This window comes from Aspergillus costaricaensis, assembly GCF_003184835.1.
Source record: "Aspergillus costaricaensis CBS 115574 unplaced genomic scaffold BO79scaffold_35, whole genome shotgun sequence".
Classification (NCBI taxonomy): Eukaryota; Fungi; Ascomycota; class Eurotiomycetes; order Eurotiales; family Aspergillaceae; genus Aspergillus; species Aspergillus costaricensis.
In genome coordinates, this window is record NW_020291835.1 from 201,911 (window position 1) to 227,684 (window position 25,774).

At 51.0% G+C, this 25,774-nt stretch overlaps 9 protein-coding genes across 9 annotated transcripts; 4 read left to right on the forward strand and 5 right to left on the reverse strand.

Annotated features, from left to right (window-relative positions):
* Window positions 1–1,458: 1,458 nt before the first annotated feature.
* BO79DRAFT_274095 (fumarylacetoacetate hydrolase family protein) lies at window positions 1,459–2,863 on the forward strand (the record flags this gene model as incomplete). The annotated part of the gene is made up of 3 exons (XM_025687570.1): window positions 1,459–1,816; window positions 1,890–2,234; window positions 2,310–2,863. 3 exons carry the CDS (start codon window positions 1,459–1,461, stop codon window positions 2,861–2,863), a joined length of 1,257 nt encoding a protein of 418 aa, XP_025535834.1.
* A 240-nt stretch (window positions 2,864–3,103) lies between these two features.
* On the reverse strand, window positions 3,104–5,683 carry BO79DRAFT_290160 (putative C6 transcription factor; the record flags this gene model as incomplete). Its single annotated transcript, XM_025688860.1, has 4 exons — window positions 3,104–4,160; window positions 4,209–4,434; window positions 4,484–4,743; window positions 4,803–5,683. 4 exons carry the CDS (start codon window positions 5,681–5,683, stop codon window positions 3,104–3,106), a joined length of 2,424 nt encoding a protein of 807 aa, XP_025535835.1.
* Window positions 5,684–6,393: 710 nt separating this feature from the next.
* On the reverse strand, window positions 6,394–7,131 carry BO79DRAFT_157100 (uncharacterized protein; the record flags this gene model as incomplete). The annotated part of the gene is made up of 2 exons (XM_025678848.1): window positions 6,394–6,907; window positions 6,980–7,131. The coding sequence occupies 2 exons, from the start codon at window positions 7,129–7,131 to the stop codon at window positions 6,394–6,396; spliced, it is 666 nt and encodes a 221-aa protein (XP_025535836.1).
* A 717-nt stretch (window positions 7,132–7,848) lies between these two features.
* BO79DRAFT_231927 (MFS transporter) lies at window positions 7,849–9,607 on the reverse strand (the record flags this gene model as incomplete). Its single annotated transcript, XM_025684191.1, has 4 exons — window positions 7,849–8,105; window positions 8,154–8,485; window positions 8,538–9,141; window positions 9,193–9,607. The coding sequence occupies 4 exons, from the start codon at window positions 9,605–9,607 to the stop codon at window positions 7,849–7,851; spliced, it is 1,608 nt and encodes a 535-aa protein (XP_025535837.1).
* A 1,442-nt stretch (window positions 9,608–11,049) lies between these two features.
* Window positions 11,050–15,587, forward strand: BO79DRAFT_211094 (phosphoribosylformylglycinamidine synthase). The gene has a single exon (XM_025682945.1). The coding sequence runs from the start codon at window positions 11,229–11,231 to the stop codon at window positions 15,312–15,314; it is 4,086 nt and encodes a 1,361-aa protein (XP_025535838.1). The 5' UTR covers window positions 11,050–11,228; the 3' UTR covers window positions 15,315–15,587.
* Window positions 15,588–15,885: 298 nt separating this feature from the next.
* BO79DRAFT_247841 (putative gamma-tubulin complex component GCP5) lies at window positions 15,886–18,640 on the reverse strand (the record flags this gene model as incomplete). Its single annotated transcript, XM_025685674.1, has 2 exons — window positions 15,886–18,511; window positions 18,623–18,640. The coding sequence occupies 2 exons, from the start codon at window positions 18,638–18,640 to the stop codon at window positions 15,902–15,904; spliced, it is 2,628 nt and encodes an 875-aa protein (XP_025535839.1). The 3' UTR covers window positions 15,886–15,901.
* Window positions 18,641–18,968: 328 nt separating this feature from the next.
* Window positions 18,969–20,365, forward strand: BO79DRAFT_231930 (glycosyltransferase family 15 protein; the record flags this gene model as incomplete). The annotated part of the gene is made up of 4 exons (XM_025684192.1): window positions 18,969–19,125; window positions 19,208–19,471; window positions 19,528–20,146; window positions 20,209–20,365. The coding sequence occupies 4 exons, from the start codon at window positions 18,969–18,971 to the stop codon at window positions 20,363–20,365; spliced, it is 1,197 nt and encodes a 398-aa protein (XP_025535840.1).
* Window positions 20,366–21,105: 740 nt separating this feature from the next.
* On the reverse strand, window positions 21,106–22,311 carry BO79DRAFT_211098 (cytochrome c oxidase subunit VI). The gene is made up of 4 exons (XM_025682946.1): window positions 22,041–22,311; window positions 21,823–21,868; window positions 21,542–21,659; window positions 21,106–21,457 (listed from the first exon to the last, which is right to left on the reverse strand). The coding sequence occupies exons 1-4, from the start codon at window positions 22,232–22,234 to the stop codon at window positions 21,339–21,341; spliced, it is 477 nt and encodes a 158-aa protein (XP_025535841.1). The 5' UTR covers window positions 22,235–22,311; the 3' UTR covers window positions 21,106–21,338.
* A 1,731-nt stretch (window positions 22,312–24,042) lies between these two features.
* Window positions 24,043–25,190, forward strand: BO79DRAFT_231933 (elongation of very long chain fatty acids protein; the record flags this gene model as incomplete). The annotated part of the gene is made up of 3 exons (XM_025684193.1): window positions 24,043–24,447; window positions 24,517–24,799; window positions 24,850–25,190. 3 exons carry the CDS (start codon window positions 24,043–24,045, stop codon window positions 25,188–25,190), a joined length of 1,029 nt encoding a protein of 342 aa, XP_025535842.1.
* Window positions 25,191–25,774: the final 584 nt, after the last annotated feature.

The window sequence follows — 25,774 nt, forward strand, 5'->3', positions numbered from 1 at the left end:
CACTCCTCATCATTATCACACCCCGCGGTTCTTCGCACCTACTTCCAGCCCCAACTGCGCCACACATTATTTCAATCCCGTCCTGCCGGTCTCAAACCTAGCACGTCGATAGCAATCCAATCCACCGTCCGCCGCCGTAACAGCCGCAACTGTCGTGCTCTGTTCTCGAAGCTTTCGCGTGGGAAAAATGGAGCTAGAGCATGTATTGTAACAACATCGTACTTTACCCACGCCGATCTTGATAGTAATCAGTACTCTGTAGTTTGTCTCCCCTCTTTTCCGAATGTCTCAGTGGTTGGGATCGGATTACATGTTAATTCTCGCAGATTGGACTGGACTAATGCACGGAGTTCATGTATGTACCGGTGGCGGTCAGGTAGGTTTGCATTGACATATAGGAGTGGCTACACACAATTAGTTCTTAGTTCATTTGTGCATGATATGTATGCATATGTAGCCGGAGCAAGGGTACTGACCTGCCTGTATGCTGGTAGTTGCCTACTTACGTGTGTGTTGTTTGCTATATTTGGGTGTAAGTAAGTATGTTACTCGCTGGTATGGTTGAACTGGATTGCGTTTTACATTGCTATTATTACTTCTGAATGTGAAGAGTTTGATGTGTTGTTTTGTGTTGATGATAATATGATTTGATACATTGGGATTCCAGCAGAGCTGTTTAGGCAAGACATCTGGCCATGCGCGTAGATTTCATTCGGAGCAGCACTTGCAGAACAACCTGATGCATCGCAAATTTGTGATAGGCGGAGTAATAAAAGCACGTAATAATAGATATATGCTTTCGAAGATCGCCGTTGAGCGAGCCTCTGACTAGTGATGGATGTTAGCACTGGCTATGTGGGTACTAAGTTTGAGTTCAATGGGCACATAACAATGCAATACCGTTCTGTGCACATCGTGTTAGTAGCCATTCTTAGTATTTCAGTCTCCAAATGGATTTTGGCTAATGTCGGCGCGTCCAAGTTCTGGAAGTCAATTGTAGACACGTTATTGAGGTGACCTTGACTTCTTTGACGGGCACCAAATCAAGTGGCAGATGTAAATGAATGTATGCAGGCCATTCCAAGTAATTGATTAGTCAGTGTTTACATCCTAGCCATAACCCTCAATTGGTATGAGGCAGCGTACTATGCAGAGGATAATACATTGCTACTCTCATATTACCTCCCATGGCAACTCGTCAACTTCTGGCCTATCCGTACAAAACCAAAATCCGTCCACAGAAAGTCATAGACAAGAAAAACCCTCATCCCAGTATATCCTCGGATAAATCTGGCGGATAACTTCAACCATCGGGATGTGGGCGCGAACTGCATTCATCCGACGGGCCAATCTCCGCATTAACGAACTATAAAACATCAACTATTCCGTATACGAGATATCCAAAGATCAAAGCAAGCATACTCACTCAGACAGCATACAAGAGACAAAACAACCACAATGACCTCTTCCTCCTACTCAGACCACTTCTCCATCCACAACCTTCCCTACGGCATCGCCTCCTCACCCTCCCATCCCACCCCGCAATGCGCAACCCGCCTCCACAACACTGTCATCTTCCTCTCCGACCTCCAATCCGCCGGCCTCTTCTCCTCAATCCCATCTCTCCCCGAGAACATCTTCTCCAACACCACCCTTAACCCCTTCGCCGCCCTGCCCCGTAGCACCCAAACCCAAGTCCGCCATGTCTTGCAATCCATCCTCCAAACCTCCTCCACCTCCTCCCTCCCCGAATCCAGCACTGCAGACATCACCACTGTAACCATGCATCTCCCCGTGTCTATACCTTCTTTCACCGGTACATAGCCCCCCCATCCCCTCAACCACTCTCCAAAAGTCACCACCATTAACAAGTCCCCACAAAAAAATAGACTACAGCGCCAGCCTCCCCCACAACCAACACGCGGGGCAAATCATTCTGAACCACCCGGCCCCACCCCCAGCATTCTTCCACTTCCCCATCGGCTACGCCGGCCGCGCCAGCACCATCTCCGTCTCCGGCACCCCAGTTACCAGACCATCAGGGCACTTCTACGACCGAACCGATCCCTCATTCCCACAGACAAAGAAAGTCATCTTCGGGCCATGTCGCGCACTAGACTACGAGCTCGAAATAGGGATCATTATCGGAAACCCCCTCCCTCGGGGACAGGGCCTCAAGGCCCAAGATGCGGAAGAGCATATCTTTGGGTTGGTAATGTTGAATGATTGGAGTGGTGAGTATACCTACCCCACCCCCCTTAGTTTAATCCACTACACAAAGGCAATACTAACAAGCGGGTGGGAATAAGCACGCGACATCCAAGGCCTCGAAATGATCCCCCTTGGCCCACTGAACGGGAAGAACTTCGCGACTACTATCTCCCCTTGGATTGTCACGTTGGATGCACTGCAGCCGTTTAAGACGCCCGGTCCGGAGCCGAGAGTTTCCCTCCCGGTGCATTTGCAGGATCCGGGGGAGTTTAATTATGATATTAATGTTGTGACGGAGCTGGAAGCCGGTACTGGGAAAAGTAGTGGAGGTAGTACTGTGCTGGGACGGGGTAATGCGAAGGACCTCTTCTGGAGTATCAGACAGATGTGTGCGCATTTGGCGAGTACGGGGTGTGATTTGCGCACGGGGGATATTCTGGGCACGGGGACGGTGAGTGGGGAGGAGGAGGGGTCGTATGGGTGTCTTTTGGAGGTGACGGAGGGGGGGAAGAAGAGGATGATGTTGGAAGGAGGTGATGGGGACGAGAGGGGGTATTTGGTTGATGGGGATGTGGTGAGGTTGACGGCTTGGGCTGGAGAGGGGGTTGGGTTTGGGGAGTGTGTGGGGCAGATATTGCCTGCGAGGGATTGAGTATTTCTTTTATTGCACTGTATGTGATATGAGTTATGTAGACTGTTGAAAGCTTGAATGGAAGTAAAGATTGTGGGTGAGTAAATCTGAATATATGATACTAGGAACTAGATAAAAGTCAATACATGTCCCATTTTCATTTGCGCCGGCCGTGCCATCCCAGCCAACCAATCCCCTATACCGATGCATATATCAGACGCCTAGATAATTAAACAAATGTACAGCCTATATTGGCATCCCTCAGCTCCAGAGCGGCGGGTGGATGTACTCCTGCGCTCTGTCAAGAATATTAGGTATCGTCCACTCGCCGCTGGTAGAGCTCTCTGGCGTGGGCGGCGGCAAGGATCCGAGACTCGGCGTCATGCTAGCCGACACAGGCGGAACGCCCATGCCCGGGTTGAGGTAGTTCGGTGATCCTGCTTGACTGGCACGAGCCGCCTGGGCATTGAATGCGCCTTCCAATTTCTCTAACGCACGAAGGGTCTTTGTCAAGGGTTTGGCCCATTGAGTCTGCGTGTCGACGGCCACAGCGGCGGAGGCTGGAGATGCTGAGTTCAGACCCGCAGGGCTGGGCGCTGTGGTGCTTGGGGGTCTTGTGGCTGCACCGAGGCGGGCGCTGCTGTCGACTGGTGGGACCGCAGCGGCTTCTGTGGCGGCTCCGTAGTCGCCCTCGATGTTGGCTCGTTCGGCAATGATCATCTTGAGTTGTTGTAGGAGGGTCCAGAACCGGGAGTGGCCCTTGACTTCCTCTGTGACTGCCAGCAGGAAAATCGAGCTAATGGCGCGTTGCAGGGCAATCCATGACCGTGAGGCGTGGGAACTGACGGTGTGCATTTCAACATAGGCTTCCACGGTGGTCATCAGGTTGCTCACGCAGTCGGTGCGCATGTTGGATAAGGCGGGGTCACTGATGTCAGCGTTTGCTTTGAGCGCTGGCCGGCAGAGCTCAGAAGAGAAGTAAGATGAGTGCAGCTTGAGAACAACCCGTTCGAGGTGTTCGGTTGCTGAAAGGCAGTATTTGCGGTCTCGAAGATGTGGCTTGGCCTCTATCATGATTTGTTGAATCCGTTCTTTGTAGGTTTGGATCGTTTTGTAGCTTAGTTGTGAGTGCGGGCTCAGCATCCGGCTGCGGACCACCTCCAGCGCTAGTGATATGATCCGACACAGTGTCTCGAAATATGAGAGCTCGCCGGGCTTTCGGTCATCCTTGTAGGCAATTTCTGGCTGGCTGACGGCTGTCGTCGACGGCCGATCGTAAGATAGGGAGAAGTGGCTATCTTGCCATGCCATGGACCACCTAGACTTCATTAGAAATCGCCAGTCGTGATGCAGACTAGAAACTTACCACACGTGGCGTCTACGATATCGCTCAGCTGCAGTGAAATGACCTGACTCCACATGCAAGCCGAGCGCCAGCCCCATTCGAAGGGTCATACCAAGGAGAACATACGATATCCCGGGGTTCATGTTGTACGATAGCACGTTCCCAATCACTAGCAGCGTCTGCATGGCGTCTATTGTGGGCTGGGATAGGAAGTTGGTCATTCGAAGACACTGGTAGGAGCAGCATACTGCAATAGATCAGCACCTGCATTCTACCACAAAGCAGACAGAACTTACCGTATACTTGAGATGTAAGCTCTCTTTCCTTTCCTGGTAAATCCGACGACTGGCAGCCGGAAGCAAGAACGGCAAACAGCAATCCCATATAGGCGATAGTGACACCAAAAGGTTTCTGGGCTTGATCGGCATCCGCCCGGTACATACCACCCATGGCAGCTCTATTCCGCAGCATAAGATCGAGGTTCATCTCGAATTGTGGGACATCTTCCAGCACCGGGTAGATGGCGCCTGCTATATCCCGGTAGTAGTAGAAAAACCTGTAGCAACCTTCGTTAACTCCACAACACTACCAAATCAGCTGTCGATGCAGACTAACTCTTTGCACTGTTGGTCACTCGGCAGTGCGCTGCAGACGGCGCTGATATCAAAGGATGACATATCCGATGACCACAGGTCAACGAACGGATACGTCGCAGACTCGTTATCCAGACCCAGCTTCGGCAGTATCCCACCCTCAAGGAGCGCTTGAAGCTGATCCGATCCCGACTTATTGTTCAAGATGTAGGCCAAAACAGACCTGGATCCCAGGTGTACAGTGCCTTCACCAAACGTATTCGGCGCATGGATGCCCTCTCGTTCCGGGGAGGCACCCTTGGATCTGTTACTCGCATCCCCGCTCCGCACGCTGCTCGTCTCCAGCGTCGAAGCCGGCCCTTCCTCGGCCTTTTCCAGACCCACCCGCAGGTTATTGATGGTTTGCTCCATCTCCTTCAATCTCGTGCGAACATTGTCCCATTCCTCGCGCGCAATCGACACACGGCCGCCGGCTGCTGTTATACTTGGCCGGCTCACACCCGGTTCTTGCTTTAGACGCACGGGAGGCTCGGGCGCGTACCCGAGATTCTCTGCACTCGTAGGCTGGCTACCAGGGATAGGGCCGTCGGGATAGGATTGCGGAAGCGAGCCGGTCATGACGCGCTTTTTCGAGGGACGCTCGTATGAACAAAGATCGGCATGATCGCGCTTAACACAACCGTCGCAAGGTAGGTTTCGATCGCACTTAACTTTGCGGGCGTGACACGGGTAACAGGCTTTAGGTTCGCGGGCCTTTCGCTTCGTTCGGATGATTGCGTCAACCTGAGATTGGGGCAGGTCGGAGACTGGTCTGGATGAGGCAGTCGAAGGACCTGAAGCCGTCATGTCGGGGCCCGCTACGGACGGCGAGTACGACACGGACGGCTGGTATGGGGACGTCATTGCAAGGCTATGTGAAATAAAACTGATAAAAGAGAGACTCGGTCTGAGATATGATCGGCGATTCGGCTAGATTAATAAGTGCGTGTTGCTGGTATACTGATGCTTTCCCACATGAACGTAGCGGAGTCGAGCGGGAGAAAAGAATGCGGCGGTGGCAGTCGTTGTAGGTTGCAGGGTTCACATCGATAGTGAGTACTATATAATTAGTCCATTGGCAGCAGGTTTGTGATGTCGGTTCAGATGAGCCAGGTTCGCATCATCTCGCAGCAAGAATATCACCGCGAGAGCTGGGCGCAAAGACGAAATGCTGAAGACGGACTTGGCCGAGCACCGACCCCGTCCAGCATCCATGACTAATCATAGTGTATAGTCACGTGCATAAGAGGGGGGAAGCTTGGCGGTGCCCTAAGCCCTATCTGGACTATCATAGCCGGTGACGTAAGGCAGTGGCTGGTAACTATGGCTTCCTAATCAACGTGACAGCATTCTAGAGTGAAAGTCCTACTTGTATCCTGCGTTATCTGCAGCTGCCTTGGCATATCTAGGCATTGGGTTATTAAACAGCCAAGCTATTCTAGTGACGGACGCTAATCTAACGGGATCAAGGATTGTAAGTAGATCCTTCCGTCACTCGCCCCATTGCATGCTAAATGACAGACAGATCAATCTCATAATAGCAGTTTGACGGTGATTTCTTATCATTATTGTCCTTAAATCTTCCCGTAGGAGTACGAGTACGTCGCTGAGCTGTTATCCGGCACACCAGGCGTCGAACTCCAAAAATACGTTGCAGCCAGTGGATTACCGACAGCTTCAACAATAGGAGCCAACGTGAAGTTATGCCTTGGATCATGCTCCTCTAACAGGCCATCCAGGACATCCTGCGGTGGAGCATAGTCCTGTGGCTGATAAAACAGGAATAAGGTAAAGTCGTGTACTCTGCTTGTTGCAGGCTGCGCAGGGTGATACGACGCCAGAGCATTGCTAGAGTTGATGAATTTCCCGTCCTGCAGTGTGTAGTTCCATCCCCACCAGTGCAGACGAGCTGTTGTGTTGACCAATCGGCCAGGTATAAGGCTTGAGTATTGGTCCAACGTGGCGAAGGCCGAATCAGCAACATCGTAATCCACCATCATGAGCATATATGTTCCCGGGTAGGAGCTTGTAGAGTAGCCGGGATACACGGTCGGGTATGTAGTATCTATTTTGGACGAAATTAGCATACTAGATAAATATAATGATGGGACTTCGCTCTCCTGATATGGAAGAACGCTGGTTGTAAGAGGAGGTACATACCGTTTGGATTTTATCCAGACCCCTGGAGTTATGATGTTATCTCCAAATGAGACCCCTAGATTGGTCTTGGTTTGTGGCCAAACACCAGCTGCTGTCTGCGCCAGAGCAGTGGTCGCAGCAAGAGCAGCCAGGATCGGTGTAGTTGTTTGCATATTTAGTATCCACTAATTCATCTAGTAGCTGCACATTCATTCAAGTCAACGCCTTTGACTCCTGTTATAGGATAGAAATCCTTGGAAGGGTGATCCAGTTAAAGTCCTCTGAAAGAGCACGCAAGTCACTCGGGATGACTGCTTCTGAAAGTGTACAGCACAACAAATATCACTATAGTGGCATTCTTTTAAGGATGACTCGTCAATAGCAAAGTCAGGCAAGTTGAAAATGGAGACAACGGGTGCTACATTCTTTAGCCAAATTGCCATAGCCAAGTTTGTTAAAATACCTATGCGTGTCACGAAAGTGATTTTGGAGGGTATGAATTTAGCAGATAAGAGTTTCCTTGGAAAAAGATACTTAAGGCTGGTCTGGAATGAAGTACTACTACCAAAAAAGGCGGGAAGTACAATGACTTGTCAGAGATACCCACGTTATGAATACTGAGATGTCCAAGGAGCTTTCTATGAGTACATAAGAAATTTCACATTAGATGAATGGCTATTATACTATGCGGTATGAGGTCTAATGACAGCATCTTTCGTTAGAAGCACATGGTGTACATATCTTCTTGACATCGACAACGCATCAATCGTCCACGTAATGTGCAGGGTTTGAGAGAAAGATCCTTTTTTGGGGATGTATCGGGTATTTTACTAAAACGTGAGTAGCTGCAGATAATCGCCTGGTTACCATGCGACTAAATTCGCTGATTCTTATCTCTTCTCGCCATTTTCTTCGTCGTCACTGAAGGCATAACGCGAAAACCGCCGAATGGACGCTCCTTTGAAGTAGAAGACGTACGGGATCGCGCAGCAAGCCAGGGCAATGAAAGCAAGCAAGGAGCTTGCCCACTGATACCCAAGACGATCATACATCTGCTCAGTGAAGAGTACGGTTGATGCACCCCACATTGAGCGAAGGAATGTCTTAGCGGCAAGCGCAGAAGCGGCTTGGTGCTGGTACGTATCCACTAGACAAGAGGTCAGCAAGTCCCGATAGTCTATTAAAGCGAGCATACCAAGATAGTTGTTGGCCGAATTATATAAAAAGATAAATCCGAATCCGACTGGCCAGCCTCCAATGGCAGGTCCGATCCAATGGATAGTGGGATATGAGGTCCAAGCAAAAATGAACAGTCCGATGGGTATAAGCCAACAAGAAAACATCATCGGGATCAATCGAGCTTCAGCAGGAGGCTTTCCTCCGTACTTAGCGTAAAGAGATAGGTAGTGCTTGTTGACAAAAGGCGCGCAAGCGGCACTCATCAGTACGCCAATGGCAAGTGGGATAAACATAAGACCGGTCGAGCCGGCACTCCATCCTTTCCCAGATTGGTATACCACAGGATAGCTGATATTGCAGTCAGTAAGGCGGTCATAATAGCAGATATTACACTACTCACGCAACAAAGAACATGTACAGCAAACCGTATAGAACCGACATGTAAAGCGCGATGAACAGAACAATGGGTTCCAGGAACAGAAGCTGAAATGGGCGGAAGAGGAACACCCGCAATTTCTCGCCCATGGGTCGAGAATCTAGTTCCGTTTCCGTGACGTAGCTAGGATCGTCCTCTTGTTTTCTCAATTTTTTCGCCCTTCGCTTGAGAAGAGTTGGTGCATACGTTTCTGGAACAGTGAAGGTAATCAGCACCCAAGCAACAAATGCCAGGATTAACTGCAACCAGTAAAGCCACTTCCAGTTAGTAGCGTCGGCGAGATAACCGCCAGCCAGCGGTCCAATGGCAGGCCCAATGAATGGACTGGCTGAGAACGCTGCCATCGGAACACCTCGCTCTTCATTCTTCCAAAGATCGGCCAAAGTTCCACCCACTAGCGTCATGGGAGCACTGAACGCGATCCCATCAATAGCTCTGCAGACAATGAGGGTCCCGATATTTGGAGCTACGGCGCAGGGAATAATGAAAATGACAGCTAGTAAGAGCGTGCTTGCGTATATCATCCGCCGGCCCACCATTTCGGACAGGGGGGCAAAAGCCATGGGACCTGAGCCTAGTCAGAGAAGTTTATCAAGCCAAATTACTGAGAGAGACTTACCGACACCAAAGCCAATAACGAACACAGTAACGACGACAAGGCTAACCTCTCGAGAAACGCCGAATTGTTCTGCAGGGCCTTCGATATCGGCCGTGATGACGCTACTGGCGAAAGCGACGACAAAGCATGTGAATGAGACCACCATGGTACAATACCATTTGAAGGCTTTGGACCAATTTTTTGGGTTCTCGGGATCGTCGACACTGAAGGTTACCAGCTTCCAGTCTTCCGTTTTCCCTGTAGCAGCGGACCGGACTGGTTTGATGATTTCTCCTGTGGTGGTTTCCGTCGTGTATTCCTCCATGTTGGCGTTCTCGGTCACCTGGCGATAGGGTAGATCCAAAGGATCGGTCTCAGTTGTGAGAGCTCGTGAGACATGATTATTTGAATAGTTGGAGTGGTATGTTTCCTCCATATCTTGAGAGGTTGTCGAGCGAGGCATCACCCGTGCAATGATTAAGATGGTTTTGAGATGTACATGTAAACCCCAGTAGCCACGCGAGGCCTTTCCTTGTATATATAGACGGCCATGCCTGTTATGATCGCCGGTAATTTGAAGGTTTTAGTTCGGTCGTATACGAGGTAGAAGGAAGTCCAAGAATCCATGGGAGACATATTTCCTGAAAGGGCAGTATGTCGGGCCGGCTAGCAGATATCTTACTCTATCAGGAAGTTAGAGAGCTAGCCTGATCAGGGAATATGCCACGAGAGTACGAACACTATAACACGGCTTCTACTTATTGGCTTCAGAAAAAGCTTTATCATGCTTTCTTCAATTTCGATAGATGCAAGTGCGTGTCCAATATCGGAGCATCTTTTTAGGTGAGCTAGGGAGATAAGGTGTGCATAGATCAACACTCTCTCAGAAAATCTTGACTTGCAAGGTATGCCATCTCATTTCAGACAGACATTCATAGAAGTAATCGGATAGAAAGGAATATTTCTCAGGTGAAGAGCCCATTGAACCATGGCTTTGCCGCCATGGAGCATTGCGTGGCTTTCATGCTTAATCCCAAAGCGCTAAGGCCTGAGTCTGCCACCTCCATTGCATATGAAAAGAAGTCTCCGCTGCCAAGCTGCAAAGCCAAGGATTAAAGTGCATTGCTGTTACTTGAAGATTTCGTGGTTTCCGCCAGCAACCCGGAAGGGTGCCTCGGAGAATGTTTCCCAAATAGGAAAGTTTCCCTGCATGGAGACAATCGGTTTGTAATGGAAAAGGAGAGCCAGGACATTCTTGTGGAGTCCATCAATCTAGACCAGAATGTGTTTAGTTTTCTTTATCAGATCGTAAGTTTTGATCTTTGCATCTAATTGGGCCAACAGAAAATGCTTTAATCATACAGGGTGAACAATATCGAGAATGGACCTTAATACGACATCAGCGGGCACAATCAACCGCTCATCAACCATTCAACGCCACAAGGAGCTATCTCTGAGCTATGGCCCATCCTGGCTCCATTCAGTTGTACAACCCGATTGTTTTCGAATGATCCATAACAAAGCTCGATGATGGAATGTCTGTAGTCAGCGTTTTCCGAAGACTTTGACGGCATTGGGTGAACGTGTATTTTGGTACTCTGGGTCTACTAGTCTCATCATAAACTGCTACATCAAACAGATTATAGTTGATATCAGTGAGCTATCCATTCCATGACACCTTCATAGCTACTTTGTGGCGAATGTTAAAATGTCATCGACGATTATCTGCAGGCCTGAGGCAGAAGCGTACAGTTTTCCGGGGAAAAGCGACAGTGCACGTGAGCGATAAGGAGGCGATAAGCCGGAAGCGGATTAGCGCGGGGTGGTTTTTCCCACCCGCAACCGTGGAGGAGAATAATTTTGTGACTCGACGAGCAGCTCAACGCCCCGTCGCTGTGCTCCTCAGTCAGTCGAACTCGCACGCGAGAGGTGTGTCTGTGACACCTTCATCCAGGGGACTACATTGTTCCCCTTATTCAAAGTACAACACTACATTCCGTTCTACCCTCCCACCTGTTTCCTAAATTCCGCACCGACCGAATACCCATAACTTCACAATGGCCTCCGACTCCACCTACTTGGCCATCCCTGGCTCTGTTGCCTTCTCCCGTTCTCGTGGTCGTGCAATTGCTGCCAGCATTGGTGCACAGGATGTCCGTGCCCAATGGGTTCATTACGTTTACCTCTCCCAGCCGCTGGACGCTCCCCAACAAGGTGTCTTGGAACAGCTCCTTCACTATGGCGATATCACCGATGTCCCGCCCTCGTTCAGCGCTGAAGATGGTCCTTCCGATGTCTTCCACATCTTCCCCCGCACCGGTACAATCTCCCCTTGGAGCTCTCAGGCTACTGGTATCTCCCATGTTTGTGGTCTGCGCAAATATGTCAATCGCATTGAGCGGGGTATGAAGATCTCCTGCCTGCGCGCAGGCTCTGGCGAGTACAAGTCGGGATACCAGGATATCTTGCACGATCGGATGACTCAGGTCATCAGCGAGGAAGAGCCTGACTTGCACCTGATGTTCTCCGAGCACAGCCGTCTGCCTCTCGAGACGATCCCCCTGCACGGAAGTGGCAAATCTCCCAAGGAGGTCCTGCAGGAGGCAAACAAGCGGCTCGGATTGGCTCTTGAAGAGTCCGAAATTGATTACCTGGCTGAAGCCTATGGTCCCAACGGCCCCATTGCTCGCGATCCGACCGATGTCGAGCTGTTCATGTTCGCCCAGGTCAACTCCGAGCATTGCCGTCATAAGCAGTTCAACGCATCGTGGGTCATCGACGGAAAGCAGATGCCTAACAGTCTGTTTGCTATGATCCGCAACACCCACAAAAAGCATCCAGAGTACACTGTCAGCGCCTACAGCGATAACGCTGCTGTCCTTGAAGGAGACGAATCCGCTTTCTGGGCTCCCAACTCGGCCACTGGTGAATGGAACCACACTAAGGAACTTGTTCATTTCCTGGCTAAGGTCGAAACACACAACCACCCCACAGCCGTTTCCCCCTATCCCGGTGCTGCGACCGGATCTGGTGGTGAGATTCGTGATGAAGGTGCCGTGGGCCGGGGTTCGAAGCCCAAGGCTGGTCTCTCTGGTTACTGTGTTTCCGATCTCCTCATCCCGGATCTGAGGCAACCTTGGGAGCTCGATGTCGGTAAGCCCAACCACATCGCAAGCAGTCTGGACATCATGCTCGAGGCACCCATCGGTAGTGCTCATTACAACAACGAGTTCGGACGGCCCTGCATTTCCGGTTACTTCCGTACCCTCTTGACTGAGATCGAAGTTGGTAACGGCCAGACCGAGCTCCGCGGCTACCACAAGCCCATCATGATTGCTGGTGGTGTCGGAACTGTTAGACCCGATCATGCCATCAAGAAGCCCGAGGCTGTCAAGCCTGGAGCCTTCCTTGTTGTGCTGGGTGGGCCTGCCATGCTGATTGGTCTCGGTGGCGGTGCTGCCTCTAGTATTACCTCTGGTGAAGGATCTGCCGACCTTGACTTCGCCAGTGTGCAGAGAGGTAACGCTGAAGTTCAGCGCAGGGCTCAGGAAGTGATCAACGCATGCACGGCTATGGGTGACAACAACCCCATTAAGTTTATTCATGATGTTGGTGCTGGAGGTCTTTCCAACGCTCTTCCCGAACTGATCCATGACTCTGGTCTGGGAGCCACTTTCGAACTTCGTGAGGTGGACAGTGCCGACAAGAGCATGAGCCCCATGCAGATCTGGTGCTGCGAAGCTCAGGAAAGATATGTGCTGGCCGTTGGCGAGGAGAGCATGAACAAGTTCACTGCTATTGCTCACCGTGAGCGTTGCGGTTTCTCTGTCGTCGGCCGTGGTGGTGGCACGTCGGAGGAAGAGAAAAGGCTTATTCTTTTGGACAGGGACTCCACTGAGTACCCCAAGCCCATTGATCTGCCTCTCTCTGTCCTTTTCGGAAAGCCTCCGAAGATGACTAGGGTCGTGGATTCCCGCAAATTGAAGCTGCCCGCTGTGGATGCCAGCCTCACCACGTATCTCCCATCGATGGCCTCGAACAACCTCGAACTCATTGGTGAAGCCGCGAACAGGGTCCTGTCTCTCCCTGCTGTTGGCTCTAAGTCTTTCCTCATCACCATCGGTGACAGGACGGTCGGTGGTCTCACTGCCCGCGACCAGATGGTTGGCCGGTGGCAGACTCCTGTTTCCGACGTTGCTGTCACTGCCACGGCGTTGGTTCAAGGTGTTAAGACCGGTGAGGCCATGGCCATGGGTGAAAAGCCCAGTCTTGCTTTGATCTCCCCCGCGGCTTCCGCTCGCATGGCAGTCGCAGAATCTCTCATGAACATTGCTGCCGCTGACCTGGTCGACCGTCTGAGCCGTGTGAAGCTTTCCGCCAACTGGATGTCGGCTAGCAACCACCCAGGCGAGGGTGCTGCCATCTATGAGGCTGTTGAGGCCATTGGTATGGATCTCTGCCCCAAGCTTGGCATCAGCATTCCTGTTGGAAAGGACTCTATGTCCATGAAGATGAAGTGGAAGGATGAGGCTTCTCAGGAAGCCAAAGAGGTTACTGCCCCCATGTCTCTGGTCATCACTGCCTTCGCCCCTGTTGGCAACTTCCGGAAGACCTGGACCCCTGCCCTTCGGCGTCCCGAGGAGGTTGGCGAAACTGTTCTCATGTTCGTTGATCTTTCTTTCGGTCGGAAGACTCTGGGTGGTTCTGCTCTTGCTCAAGTCTTCAAGCAGGTTGGTGACGAGTGCCCTGACGTGCGTGATGTTGAGATCTTCAAGGACTTCTTCGATGCTACGCAATCTTTGCAAGACGCCGGTATCGTTCTGGCCTACCACGATCGCTCCGACGGTGGTCTGTTCACCACTCTTGCGGAGATGATGTTTGCTGGACGCTGCGGTGTTGAGATCATGCTCGACAACATTTGCTCCAGCTCCAGCACCAAGGATGTTGTGGAGACTCTTTTCACTGAGGAATTGGGTGCCGTGTTCCAGGTCCGCAAGGAGCACGAAATTCAGTTCCGCTCTTGCTTTGCCACCTGCGGTCCTCCTGCTGGTCTGATCCACAAGATTGGACGTGTCTCCGAGAAGCCGAAGACGAACCTTACCATCTACCACAAGCACACCCTGGTGTACCGCAACAGCCGCGCCAACCTCCAGCAAACCTGGGCCACCACCTCCTACAACATGCAGAAGATCCGTGACAACGCTGCTTGCGCCGATCAGGAGTTTGCCAGCATTGCTGACGATGCCGACCCTGGTCTGTCCTGGAACCTGACCTTCGACCCGAAGGACAAGGCCATGCCTTTTATGACCAGTCTGACTCAAATGTCCCCCTTCAGCAACAAGCCCCGTGTTGCCATCCTCCGTGAACAGGGTGTAAACAGTCAAGCAGAGATGGCCTTTGCTTTCAGCAATGCTGGCTTCTCTGCTGTTGACGTTCACATGACCGACATCATCTCCGGCCGTGTATCCCTCTCCAGCTTCGTTGGTCTCGCCGCCTGCGGTGGTTTCTCTTACGGTGATGTCCTTGGTGCTGGTCAGGGTTGGGCCAAGTCTGTCCTGCTGCACGAGAACACCCGCAACGAATTCCAGTCCTTCTTCCAGCGTCCTGACACTTTCGCTCTTGGTGTCTGCAACGGTTGCCAGTTCCTTTCGCGTCTTAAGGATCTGATCCCTGGCGCTCAGAACTGGCCCAGCTTCGAGCGGAACGCCAGCGAACAGTACGAAGGTCGTGTCTGCATGGTCCGCGTCTCCGACCCCAATCCTTCCCGCCCCAGTGTTTTCCTGCACGGCATGAACGGCTCCTCTCTCCCCATCGCTGTCGCCCACGGAGAAGGTCGTGCCTCGTTCGCTCCCGCTTCCGGCACCACCCCTCAATCGTTCGTCAACGACGGCGGTGCTGTCGTCCAGTATGTCGACACTGCCACCCTCAAGCCGACCATGAAGTACCCTGCCAACCCCAACGGCAGTCCTGAGGGTATTGCCGGTATCCGTAACGCTGATGGTCGTGTCTTGGCTATCATGCCTCACCCCGAGCGTACTGTTCTGGGTGGTATTGCCAGCTACCTGCCTAGCAAGGCTGAGGAATGGGGTGACATTGGTCCTTGGGGCCGTGTCTTCTACAGCGCTAGAAGATGGGTTGGTTAAAAGGGTAGCCCAAACTCGACTCTTTTGTCACTTTTTTTTGGCCTCGTTTCTTCATATCTCAAAAATTGGGGGTGCTTTTGTCGAATGCCTGCTATATCAGTGGCGAGAAAATGTGCGGCGCATGTTATTGGCTTTTACGATATAAATTATACTATGAACTTTTTTTTTCCACATTAAACTTGATGCATTTACGATGACATGTTGTGAAATAATCTCTTTTTGCCTACCTTGCAAATACTCTATCTACATAGGAAGTAGGAATCAGAATGTGATCTTTTTTTCAATAATTACGTGGGACATAGCTCTTCTGCAGTGGGGGCTTTTCAATGTTATCCGCTCCCTACCTGGCCGTCTCTCGGCATTATAGTTTACGATCAAATAAAACGTGGCAACCTTCATGTTTGAATGGGAATATCGAATATATTAGCATTATCTGGCATGTTAATGTGAAAAATGTACCCTTTGTTACAATATATATTCAAACCTGGACCATCATTGCAATCAATAACACAAGATGTTTCAATTCCCGGGTATCATAAACCTATCCTATCCTAACCAATTTCCAAAACCCCCCGCACAAGAAGAAATTACAGTACAAGACTCTGCTGCTGACCGCTTGCCTTCCTCCACTCGAGCTTCTCGGCCAATATCTCCCAACTTAGTTGGCCATCGACACGCCCTACACCCCTCAGACCAGCCACAATGAACGCTAACAGACGATTGAACTGGGTTTTGATATCTCGGAGTCGTTGCATGTAGTGCGTTTCGTGAAACGAGGCAGCGAGGTTGTCTTCTTCTGCGTCGGAGTCATCGTCATCGTCCTCATCGCTTGGGTCATCCTGGTCAGGTTCAGAGTACTGTGCATTCTTGCGATGCATAGATTTTGCGCTCTTGGTAGCGGTGCGCGTCGGGTCGAGGTTATGGTCACCATAGCGTGAGTTTTGGATGTCTGCGAAGCTGACGCAGAGGTCTAGGATGGTGATGATAGCCTTATGAAGAGCATTCAAGTTGGTGGATAGGAGGCATTGTTCCTCTAGGGAGTGCATGAAGGAGCGATGCGCCGCTATCATGGCGTCCACGTCTGCAGAAGCAGAAAGGTCTTTTCCCAGGGAATGCGTCGCTGCGGAGATGACAAAATCCGTCATGTGACTGTATACAACGTTCAGGAACCAGAGCATGTTGTGTCTGAGAGCGTAGCTCAGCGTGTTGTTCCTTGAGTCTTGGATCTTATCGGATTGGTTGTTGTGCTGCAGTCGTTGTTTTACTATCGTGTGTTTGGCTCTGCGGAGTTGCATGAGGAATGTAGAGATTCGCCGGTAGCCCAAAAGAGTATCCTTTGTGATTATATTGGCTACAGGCCAAGGCAAGATGTAGTCGAATGAAATGGCGTCCAGCACCTTGACCGAGCGGCTGCGGCTAACTGCATTGCTGTGTGCTTCTTTGGGTGTTCGGACAATAAGCCTAGAAGGATCGATGAATGGCAGGGTACTGAAGGCGCTTTGGGCCACTTCAGTGAGCAGGAATCGATCGCTCCAAGTGCCTTTCCCTCTGTCGATGAGCTCGAATATCTTGCTGTCGATTGGTCCGAAGATGCTCATATCTCTTCCGAGATAGATATACTCGAGTCCTTGGAGTGACGTCCATAAGCCACATTTCTGGCCAAGCTCTCTCCTTAGCAGAGCCGAGGAGTGGGCATGATTTTCATCGACTAATCTTCCGAATGAAGACTCGAGTAGGACGGAGAACGGGAGGCAGAAAGAGGATGAGTCTGGCGGTAATACTTCGTTCAGCGTTAAGGAGACCTTCCTTGAACTCTCGTTGTCCTCGGTCGTATTCAGATGTCGCAGAAGCACCATGCTTTTGCCAGTTATGAAGATCTTGTGTGCAAAAGGTTGGATAAACTTCGGGGAATTCGAGAGCATCGAAGCCTTATCCAATGCGTACCAGTCATGCCATAACGTTCGCAGGTCACCGTCACTTTGACTGTTGCTAATGAAGAATCCAGCTACAGAATCGTCCAATTGGCCTTTTTCCATCCACATACGGATGGGATGTGCATAGGTTTCGAAGCATGAGAAGAACAATTCAGCAAGGGACTTGAACATGCCATCGTCACCAGCAGCTTGTGTCAGGCACACGAGATCATAAAGTGAGTCGAGGCATTGCGTAGCAGTATTTGAAGTGCTAGGCATTAAGCTAGCCACAAGGTCAGACAACATCAAAGGCAGTCTGGACTCCCGCCAAACATCTTCAGAGAGCTGCAGAAGACTAATGGACACGATTGACGCCTGAGCAAGGTACTGGTGTTGCACGTTAGATAGAAACATATCGAACTTTCTTAGGCAGCTCTCCAGACCCCGGTGAAGTGTTTGCATATAAGGAATCTCCTGTGGCGCGTTGCAAAATTGCCTAAGGACGTCCAGTTTCGCTCCTGTCGAGCTTAGGGATCGCATTAATGAGAGAAATGCCTCATTCGACAGGTCTGCGATGGTAAATCTTCGGTCTATTTCGACATTACCATCAAATCGCCAAAAAAGAGACGTAGGGAGACCTTGCAACATGAATATAGTCTCCCTTACTACCTGAAGCTCGGTAATGAGTTGAGAAGCGGGACCAGCCTTGTCAGTGACCGGACTCTCCTTGTCTCTCCAAAATTGTGCTTTAGCAATTGAATCGATGAACTCATCATTCTCTCCAGAGGTGAAGACTTCGTCAGGGATCATATAGTCCTCCTCTGTCGTGACAGACGTTTCTGGTTGATTGCGTGTATGGTAGCTGTCAGTGGACACTGATGCAAGGTCCTCATCAGAGGAACCAGCGCCATAATCTACATCTTCCCAGATATCCTCGCCACAATATGCTGATCCAGCGGCGTCCAATTCATCCCAGACAAGTGCTTTCGCTTCCTCTCTGGGCTTGGCTGCTACCACTTGATCTACCTTGGACCGCTGCGCAGGGCGGTCTGCCAGCTGCAGCAGTAAAGATAGAATTTCGGGGAACCATGAGCTTTGGTGCTCTTGCAGCTCCGTTAGTCGGATACGCAAAGCGTCAGCCAACTCATCCCTACAAAGGACTTGGAATTTCTCCTGCAGCCCTTCAAGTTGGCTGGCGACGGCGAATTGATCCGTGCGCGCATAAGCATGCGACTTGAAAGTGTCTTCAGTCCGACGTTTTATTGTCCTGAAATGTGGAGTGTCCTGGACAGGAGCGTCAGCATGAGATCTGCTTTACATTATGGGGCTTGAGTGCAATGCCTTTCTATCGGACTTCGCAACGGCTATAATTAGCTCGTCTGTCAGCGCGCTCACATTGGCTGCGACGGCCATGATAGGCCATGGAGCAAGCGACAATTGCGGAAACTACTGAGAGGGGACTAAATAGATCGAACACACAAAGTCTCCATTATTATTGCTGGTTGCCAGGAGGTGGTTACGCGGCGTGGGCGGCAGATCGGAGACAACTAATGGCTGACGACTTGCCATCTTGGGCATGTGGTTACGCTAGGCCCGATGGGGGAAGGCGGCAAAGAATCCAGAGTCGCGGCGGCGGCGATAGCAACTCAAGTAGACTCCCAAGTCTCCCTCTTGGTCTCGCCAGCTCTCCTGTCGCTCCTTCTCCTGCCATCTCTTCCTCCGGGGTTCGCTGACAGGCAAGATGGCTGTCGCAAGGCCCATTCGCATGCTGGGTGCCTCGTGCATCATCCTCATCCTCTTCCTCATCTTCCAGATGAACAAAACGCCCACCTTCATTAGTAAGGGGCCATACGCAACACAGCCGTATGAGGGCATAACTTCAGACCCTCTCAAAGAGCGTACGCTCCCCCAACGTCATTCTCTTGCCTTCTTTCGCATCATCTCTATTACCTCTGCTAACTCACTTTCTCATTTACATAGCAACTGGAGAACCGACAGGCCATTTATGGCGTGCGACAGATGGCGACTATTCTCCCGACAGCACCGACTCCCCTCGGGCCAGCGCGGCACTGATCTCTCTCGTCCGCAACGAGGAGCTTAACGAGCTGATTCCATCCATGCGTGATCTCGAGCGCACCTGGAACAGCAAGTTCAACTACCCCTGGATCTTCTTCAACGACGTGCCGTTCACTGAGGAATTTAAGAAGCGCACACAGGCGGAAACCAAGGCGAAATGCTACTACGGTAATTAGACACCAATCCAACCCGACTGACATTTATTGTCTAACTTTTCCTTGCAGAGCTGGTGCCCAAGGAACACTGGGAAGTCCCTGAGTGGATCAATTGGGATCTCTTCAAAGAGTCGGCGCAGATCCTGAAGGAGAAGAACATCCAGTATAGTGATAAGGTCTCCTACCACCAGATGTGCCGCTGGAACAGTGGCCTGTTCTACCAGCACCCCGCTCTTGCCAAATACCGTTACTACTGGCGAGTCGAGCCCAAGGTCAAGTTCTTCTGTGATGTGGATTACGACGTTTTCCGTTACATGGCCGACTACAACATTACATACGGTTTCACCATCAACCTTTTCGACGCTCCGGAGAGTATTCCATCTCTTTGGCCCGAGACCAAGAAGTTCCTCGCCGCAAACCCCTCCTATGTTTCGGACAACAACATGATGAACTGGCTCACTGATGACCAACTCCGCCCGGAGCACACCGAAGGAGGAAATGGTTATTCTACCTGCCATTTCTGGTCCAACTTCGAGATCGGAGACATGGAGTTCTTCAGGGGCGAGCAGTATTCTGCTTACTTTGACCATCTGGACCGGTCTGGTGGTTTCTTCTACGAGAGATGGGGCGATGCTCCTGTACATTCGATTGGTGTTGGTCTCTTCGCGGACGCAGCCAAGGTTCATTGGTACGTTGAAAATGCCCCGACTTGTTCGATAGCTATCTTACTTACGAGTTTGTCTTGATCAGGTTCCGTGACATCGGTTACAATCACATTCCCTACTACAACTGCCCCAACTCGCCGAAGTGTTCCGGCTGCACACCCGGCAAGATGTATGCTGGTGAATCTTGGCTGGCTAAGGAGGATTGCCGGCCTAGCTACTTCCACCATGTCGGAACGCACTAGACGTGCTGGCACAAAATAATGCTGCATTTTATTCGATTTATATGTGCATAATAGCGGCGCAGATATTCTCCGCGGCCTTGAAACCGGTTCTGCAACAGGTGCAACGAACAGGTATCGTTCCCCTGGCGCATAGGCGTCATGATCTCGGCCTCGGAACCTGGGGGGTTCACCCCGGTAATAGAGATCTCGTGTCGTCCAGTGTTGCAGGTTGCCATGCAAACCTCAATGCAAGTGTCAATCACGGCCTCATTTCATTCTCCTATAACAATACACCTTCATGACATGAGTCATTCAAAAATCAATATCAGAATTTCGGCGGCGTTTGACGGCTGGGTTTCTTTTCCCTATATTCTTCCTTTCTTGTTGTTCCTACTATTTCTAGTCTTCGTTGTGTTATGCTACCTTGAAGAGGATCGCTGGAGCGGGCCTTGGCTGTATCTATATATTTCATGATTCTCATACTGCTTCACGCTATTGATGCAATAAAAGACTCCTGAGTACATCAGATTAGATGCTGCTGTTTTCCACGGGTTAGCATTATGATTCGTCTTTTCCGTCTGTCCTCGCTTTGGTCAGGGCACTCTTCTCTTCATGCTGCTTCAGACTATCCAACTCGCTTCAACCCCTCCAGCATCTAGATTGAGCCCATCTCCAAGCAGATTATTGATGGAATGGAAAAGAAAATGACACCCTCTTATTTTCCGCACTATCACCAATAATACAGAGTACAGATAAATGCTCACAAAATTTATAGTAGCACTGGTATAGAAAAGCACGCGTGCACCTCCATTCCACCCCCAGACAGTCAGGAAGTCGGAAGCAGATGGCGTTAATCAGAGACGGCCCACCGAATAGATCAGCGACTTCAATCGATTCCAACTGCACTCTAGAGTATGTATACAGCTTTCCTATCACAATTGACGGGGGAAGGAGCAAAATGAAACATGACGAGATATATGTCGGGACGTGCCGTTTACGCCTCCTCGGGGTAGAGCTCCTCACGGAGAGCAACACCCAGCTCCTGGCGGAGACCCTCAAGGGCCTCAAGGTATTGCTTGTACTGCTCCTGGGTCTCGACCTTGGCCTTGACACCTATTCGTAAAAAAAGGGAGAGAAATCGTAAGTTTAATTGTCATGTAGAGGGAACGGTAATGAATGGGGGAGGAGAAAGCGCACCCTCGAAGATCCGGACAGCGGTGGGGTAGTCGTTGACGCGACGAGCAGCCTTCAGAGCAGCGGTGAGGACCTCAACGGAGGGAACGAGATCGTAGGCGAAGCAGTTGTTGAGATTACGCTGGATGGAGGGAAGAGTAACTTGTCAGCAATGATGTCTGATATGGCGCCAAGGGGGTGCGGACGGTCCGGTTTCATCTGCCAATGGCAGCTTTGCTGATTATATGGGGGAGGGAATTGATAGGGACGGATTGGAATCGTGCGGCATGGGCATATTAGCTTACCTGGAGCTCGAAGACATCCTGGACACCGTCGAATTCCTTCTCGAATCTACCGAAATATTGGGGTTAGTTATACGGGTGGAATTCGCGGGTTGGTGTTGTATCATCAGGAAGGATGTGTGAATTGTCTCGGAGGCTGGTGGTGGGAAGCCCTGAGATCGGGGATCGTGCAACGCAGGGAGCGTCGGAACCCAATGGCTTCACGGAAGGTAATTGCATACCTGGCAGAGAACTCCTCGTATGTCTCGTCCTCGTGGTGACCGCCGAAGCGCTTAGCGGAGGTGCTGAAGCTGGGACGGGCGATAGCCAGAGCAACGGGGGCCTGCACCCGGGAACGGGGCAATTGAGCAGCTCTGATGAAGCCGGAAGGGCGGACGGCACGGGTCGCGACGCGGAAGACGGAGATGGGCGACATGGCGAGAGGAGGGTGGGTTGTGGAGGTGGACGAATGGACGTGGGTGAGGGGAGATCAGGACGGGCGAGGTGTTGACGAAGTTCGAAGTCAGAGGTTCTGCCGGCTACGCTAGGATTTTGCGGGTGGTGTGAGGTTGTTGCTGCCTCAGGCCGGTAGTCAGGTCAGCCCGTCATTGATAATCGCCTGCTTCTCTTTTGCGGCTTGCGGCTTTCCCGTTCGCGCCCGAGTCCACGGATACCTCAGGCAGAAATAGGCATGCTGTCATTCGCTGCCTCAGGTCTCTCCCCCATCCGGATTTTTATATGCCGTTGATGATTGGCGGATGTCGATGTGCCCTGATTGTCGGTTCTGATTGGCTAGTCAGTCCATGCCTCGGAGCGACTTGGACAAACATGACTAATCACCACCAAACAAGTTATCAAACAAGGTCACGGTATCAGATTCAGGGACTCGCGCTTGAAATGAAGGTTCTCCTGGTGGTCCGCATCCCGGGACTCCAACTGCGATCCTTTGAGTTTACACCCCCATGTGGCGATCCTTATATCTCCTCCAAGCCTCAAATTTGAATCAATCCCTTGTCTCCAATGTAATCTACTAAACTTGATGCTGCTACTAGCAAGGACTGGTGCTCCTATAAGGTACTGATCGAACCAGCCGTCTCCGTTATATATATTTGGTTTGACACGGAGTTCGGAGTAGTACAACGTCACGGTTTGTTGACAGGGCTTCTCGAAAACCAATGGAATGCGTCAGACATGTTTTACCTTGAATTTACCTTGTAAAGATTTAAGACCATGCGCATTGCACACATTAGAAATCTGGATCGATCGGGTTTCAGAAGGTTGCGGCAAGTGCCCTAGGGACCCTGGTTATCTGTTTCAATTTACCATTAAAGCTTGCGCCCGTTCAAGTTCCAAAATTGAGACGAAATTATTCAATGTCTTGGCAATAGGCTACCCTAGCACGTAATCACGCTTTCTGCCCAGAGTGATTGACTACTTATGTCTGTATTGAGGCTGATGAAGGATGGACAGTATGTATCTAAGCGAGAGGCAGACCAAGCATGTGAACGGGAAAGTGAGGTGGTCTGTGATTTCCCCAGAAGGTCGAACATGTTTGACGGAACCAGTGAACTGCCGACTATTAGTGGCCAGATTGATACATCCCAATCTAATTTGAAACGGCACATCTGGGGCACACCCCTCTCAACGTGCCTGGCAACTCCATCGATATGCAGGAAATGTTAAGCTTGAGGATAAGATTAACAGACAATGACGCTGAAAGCAATTAAGCCAAGGATTGTAGCGGCGGACACAAAATTCAGTGCCTGGGAGACCCGGAGGCCGGAAGGCACATGATCGCCGGGCCCTAGAGCAAAATGCCCCTTTTCAACCGCTGGCCGAGGCTGCACTAGTCCGCATTCGGACCCTGCGGGCGCGCCGGGAAGCCCAAAAAAAAGACACGCGGATTGATCCTCCTTCCATTGCAAGGCAGGCCAGCTCTTATTCCACCCTCTCCACCTTTCCTTCTGCTTCTTTTGCTTCTTCCCTCCTCTTCTCCTTCCTCTGTACCCCCCTCTATCTCGCTTGCTTCGCTTCTTTCCTTCCTTTTATCCTCCTTCTCGTCTGCTTTTCTTCTTTTCCCTTCTTCCACCCCCCAGTTCCTTCGGCTGTTTCGGTCCGCATTCCTGCGACCTGTTGAGAAAGCGAAAAAGGGAGCGTTCCACTGTCATTCTTCCGGAGTTGTCTCTCTTCGACTGCACTGTCGCATACATTGCTTCGTCTTGATACCTTGAGATTCACTTCACCATGGATGTCCTGCAAAGTCTGCCTTTGCCGTCAATTGACCGGCCGTTTGGCATTCACCTATGGCCTATCTTCGACAAGGCCTTCGAGCTGGTGGTGGGCTATCCCGCCAGCGAATTTCGCTTCGAAGAAGGCGTGACGCCCATGTCTACTTTCAAAGAAACCGCCGTGGCGCTCGTTGCCTACTATGTCATCATCTTTGGTGGCCGTGAGTTCATGAAGAACAGACCTGCCTTCAAGCTCAACACTCTCTTCATGATCCACAATCTTTACCTCACCCTGATCAGCGGCACTCTCTTGGCTCTCTTCATTGAGCAGCTTCTCCCTACTGTCTGGAGACATGGTATCTTCTATGCTATCTGTGATCACGACGGTGGATGGACGCGGCCTCTTATTGTTCTGTACTACGTAAGTACTCACGGCGCTGGACAAGTATTGCTCCGATCGGATCCGATATGCTAACGATATCGCGAATAGCTCAACTACTTGACCAAGTACCTCGAACTCATCGACACTGTCTTCCTGTTCCTCAAGAAGAAGCCTCTTACCTTCCTTCATACCTACCACCACGGCGCTACGGCGCTTCTCTGCTATACCCAGCTTATTGGTTTGACTGCGGTTCAATGGGTTGTCATTGACATCAACCTTCTGGTGCACGTCGTCATGTACTGGTACTACTTCCAGAGTGCCCGTGGTATCCGTATCTGGTGGAAGGAGTGGATCACCCGTCTCCAGATCATTCAGTTCGTCATCGATCTCGGTCAGTAACCATTTCAAGCTCCGTCCTCGCTTCAACTAACCGGATTGCAGGCTTCATCTACTTCGCTTCCTACACCTACTTCTCCTCTACTTACTTCCCCTGGGTTCCCAACATGGGCAAGTGCGCCGGCGAGGAGTTTGCCGCCTTCTCCGGCATGGCTGTCATCAGCTCTTACCTCTTCCTTTTCATTTCCTTCTACGTCGCAACCTACAAGAAGGCTGCCAAGGCCGGCCGTCCCCGCCGCAACACTGGCAAGCAGGCTGTTATCGACATGGCCAAGTTCGAGGTCTCTGCGCCGCACGCTGACGCCAAGGGCAACAACAAGTCCAACGGAGCTGCTGTGTCGACCGGTCGTGCCAATGGCCCGGTTACCCGCTCCCGCAAGGCTTAAGTCATGGGATCTCATCTAATCCAATCAGGGAAGCGCGATAGCGCATCTCTCGGTGCTTTGCTCGCTCGCAACCTGCCCTTGCGAACGATGTCTCAACCCCACTTATCTTTATTCTCACGCCTCTGCCGATGTTGGCAAACTCCACGGCTTAGCGACGGAGTACCCCAACCACACAATGCCCTTGGATTCCACCCTTGATGTTTCACACCCGGCACCCCAAAACTTTATATTTATTTAATGAATGACCCTGACGACCCTGGTCGCCTTGCTTTGCGACCAGCTTATGCATGTGGCACCGCTGCTTTGCAGGGAAGGCGCCAAGCTAATCCCAGCGAGGGCGTATTGGAGTGGGTGAAGTTCTCCCTGGGGATATGTCAGGCAAGATCCTGCACTGGCTGTTTCCAGGCTGTATTCTAGATGTTTTTCTACTTCGGGCAGTCGTTTGTGCGCTGCTGGACGTTGACATTTCCGACGCGATTCCTAGTGGAGCATTATAGACGATAAGGTCAACGTAAATGTAATCATGGTTATGTGTCTTTGTTTAATTGATCTTTACCTGTACATAATTGATTACTAATAATCAA

What these genes read in the sequence shown, in the direction of transcription:
- BO79DRAFT_211094 (XM_025682945.1), top strand. Translation starts at nt 11,229, where the DNA reads ATGGCCTCCGACTCCACCTACTTGGCCATCCCTGGCTCTGTTGCCTTC.
- BO79DRAFT_211098 (XM_025682946.1), bottom strand. Translation starts at nt 22,234, where the DNA reads ATGTCGCCCATCTCCGTCTTCCGCGTCGCGACCCGTGCCGTCCGCCCT. An exon ending in TACGAGGAGTTCTCTGCCAG is followed by an intron (nt 21,869 to 22,040) that starts GTATGCAATTAC and finishes ATATTTCGGTAG; the next exon opens with ATTCGAGAAGGAATTCGACG. An exon ending in CGCTGTCCGGATCTTCGAGG is followed by an intron (nt 21,458 to 21,541) that starts GTGCGCTTTCTC and finishes TTTTACGAATAG; the next exon opens with GTGTCAAGGCCAAGGTCGAG.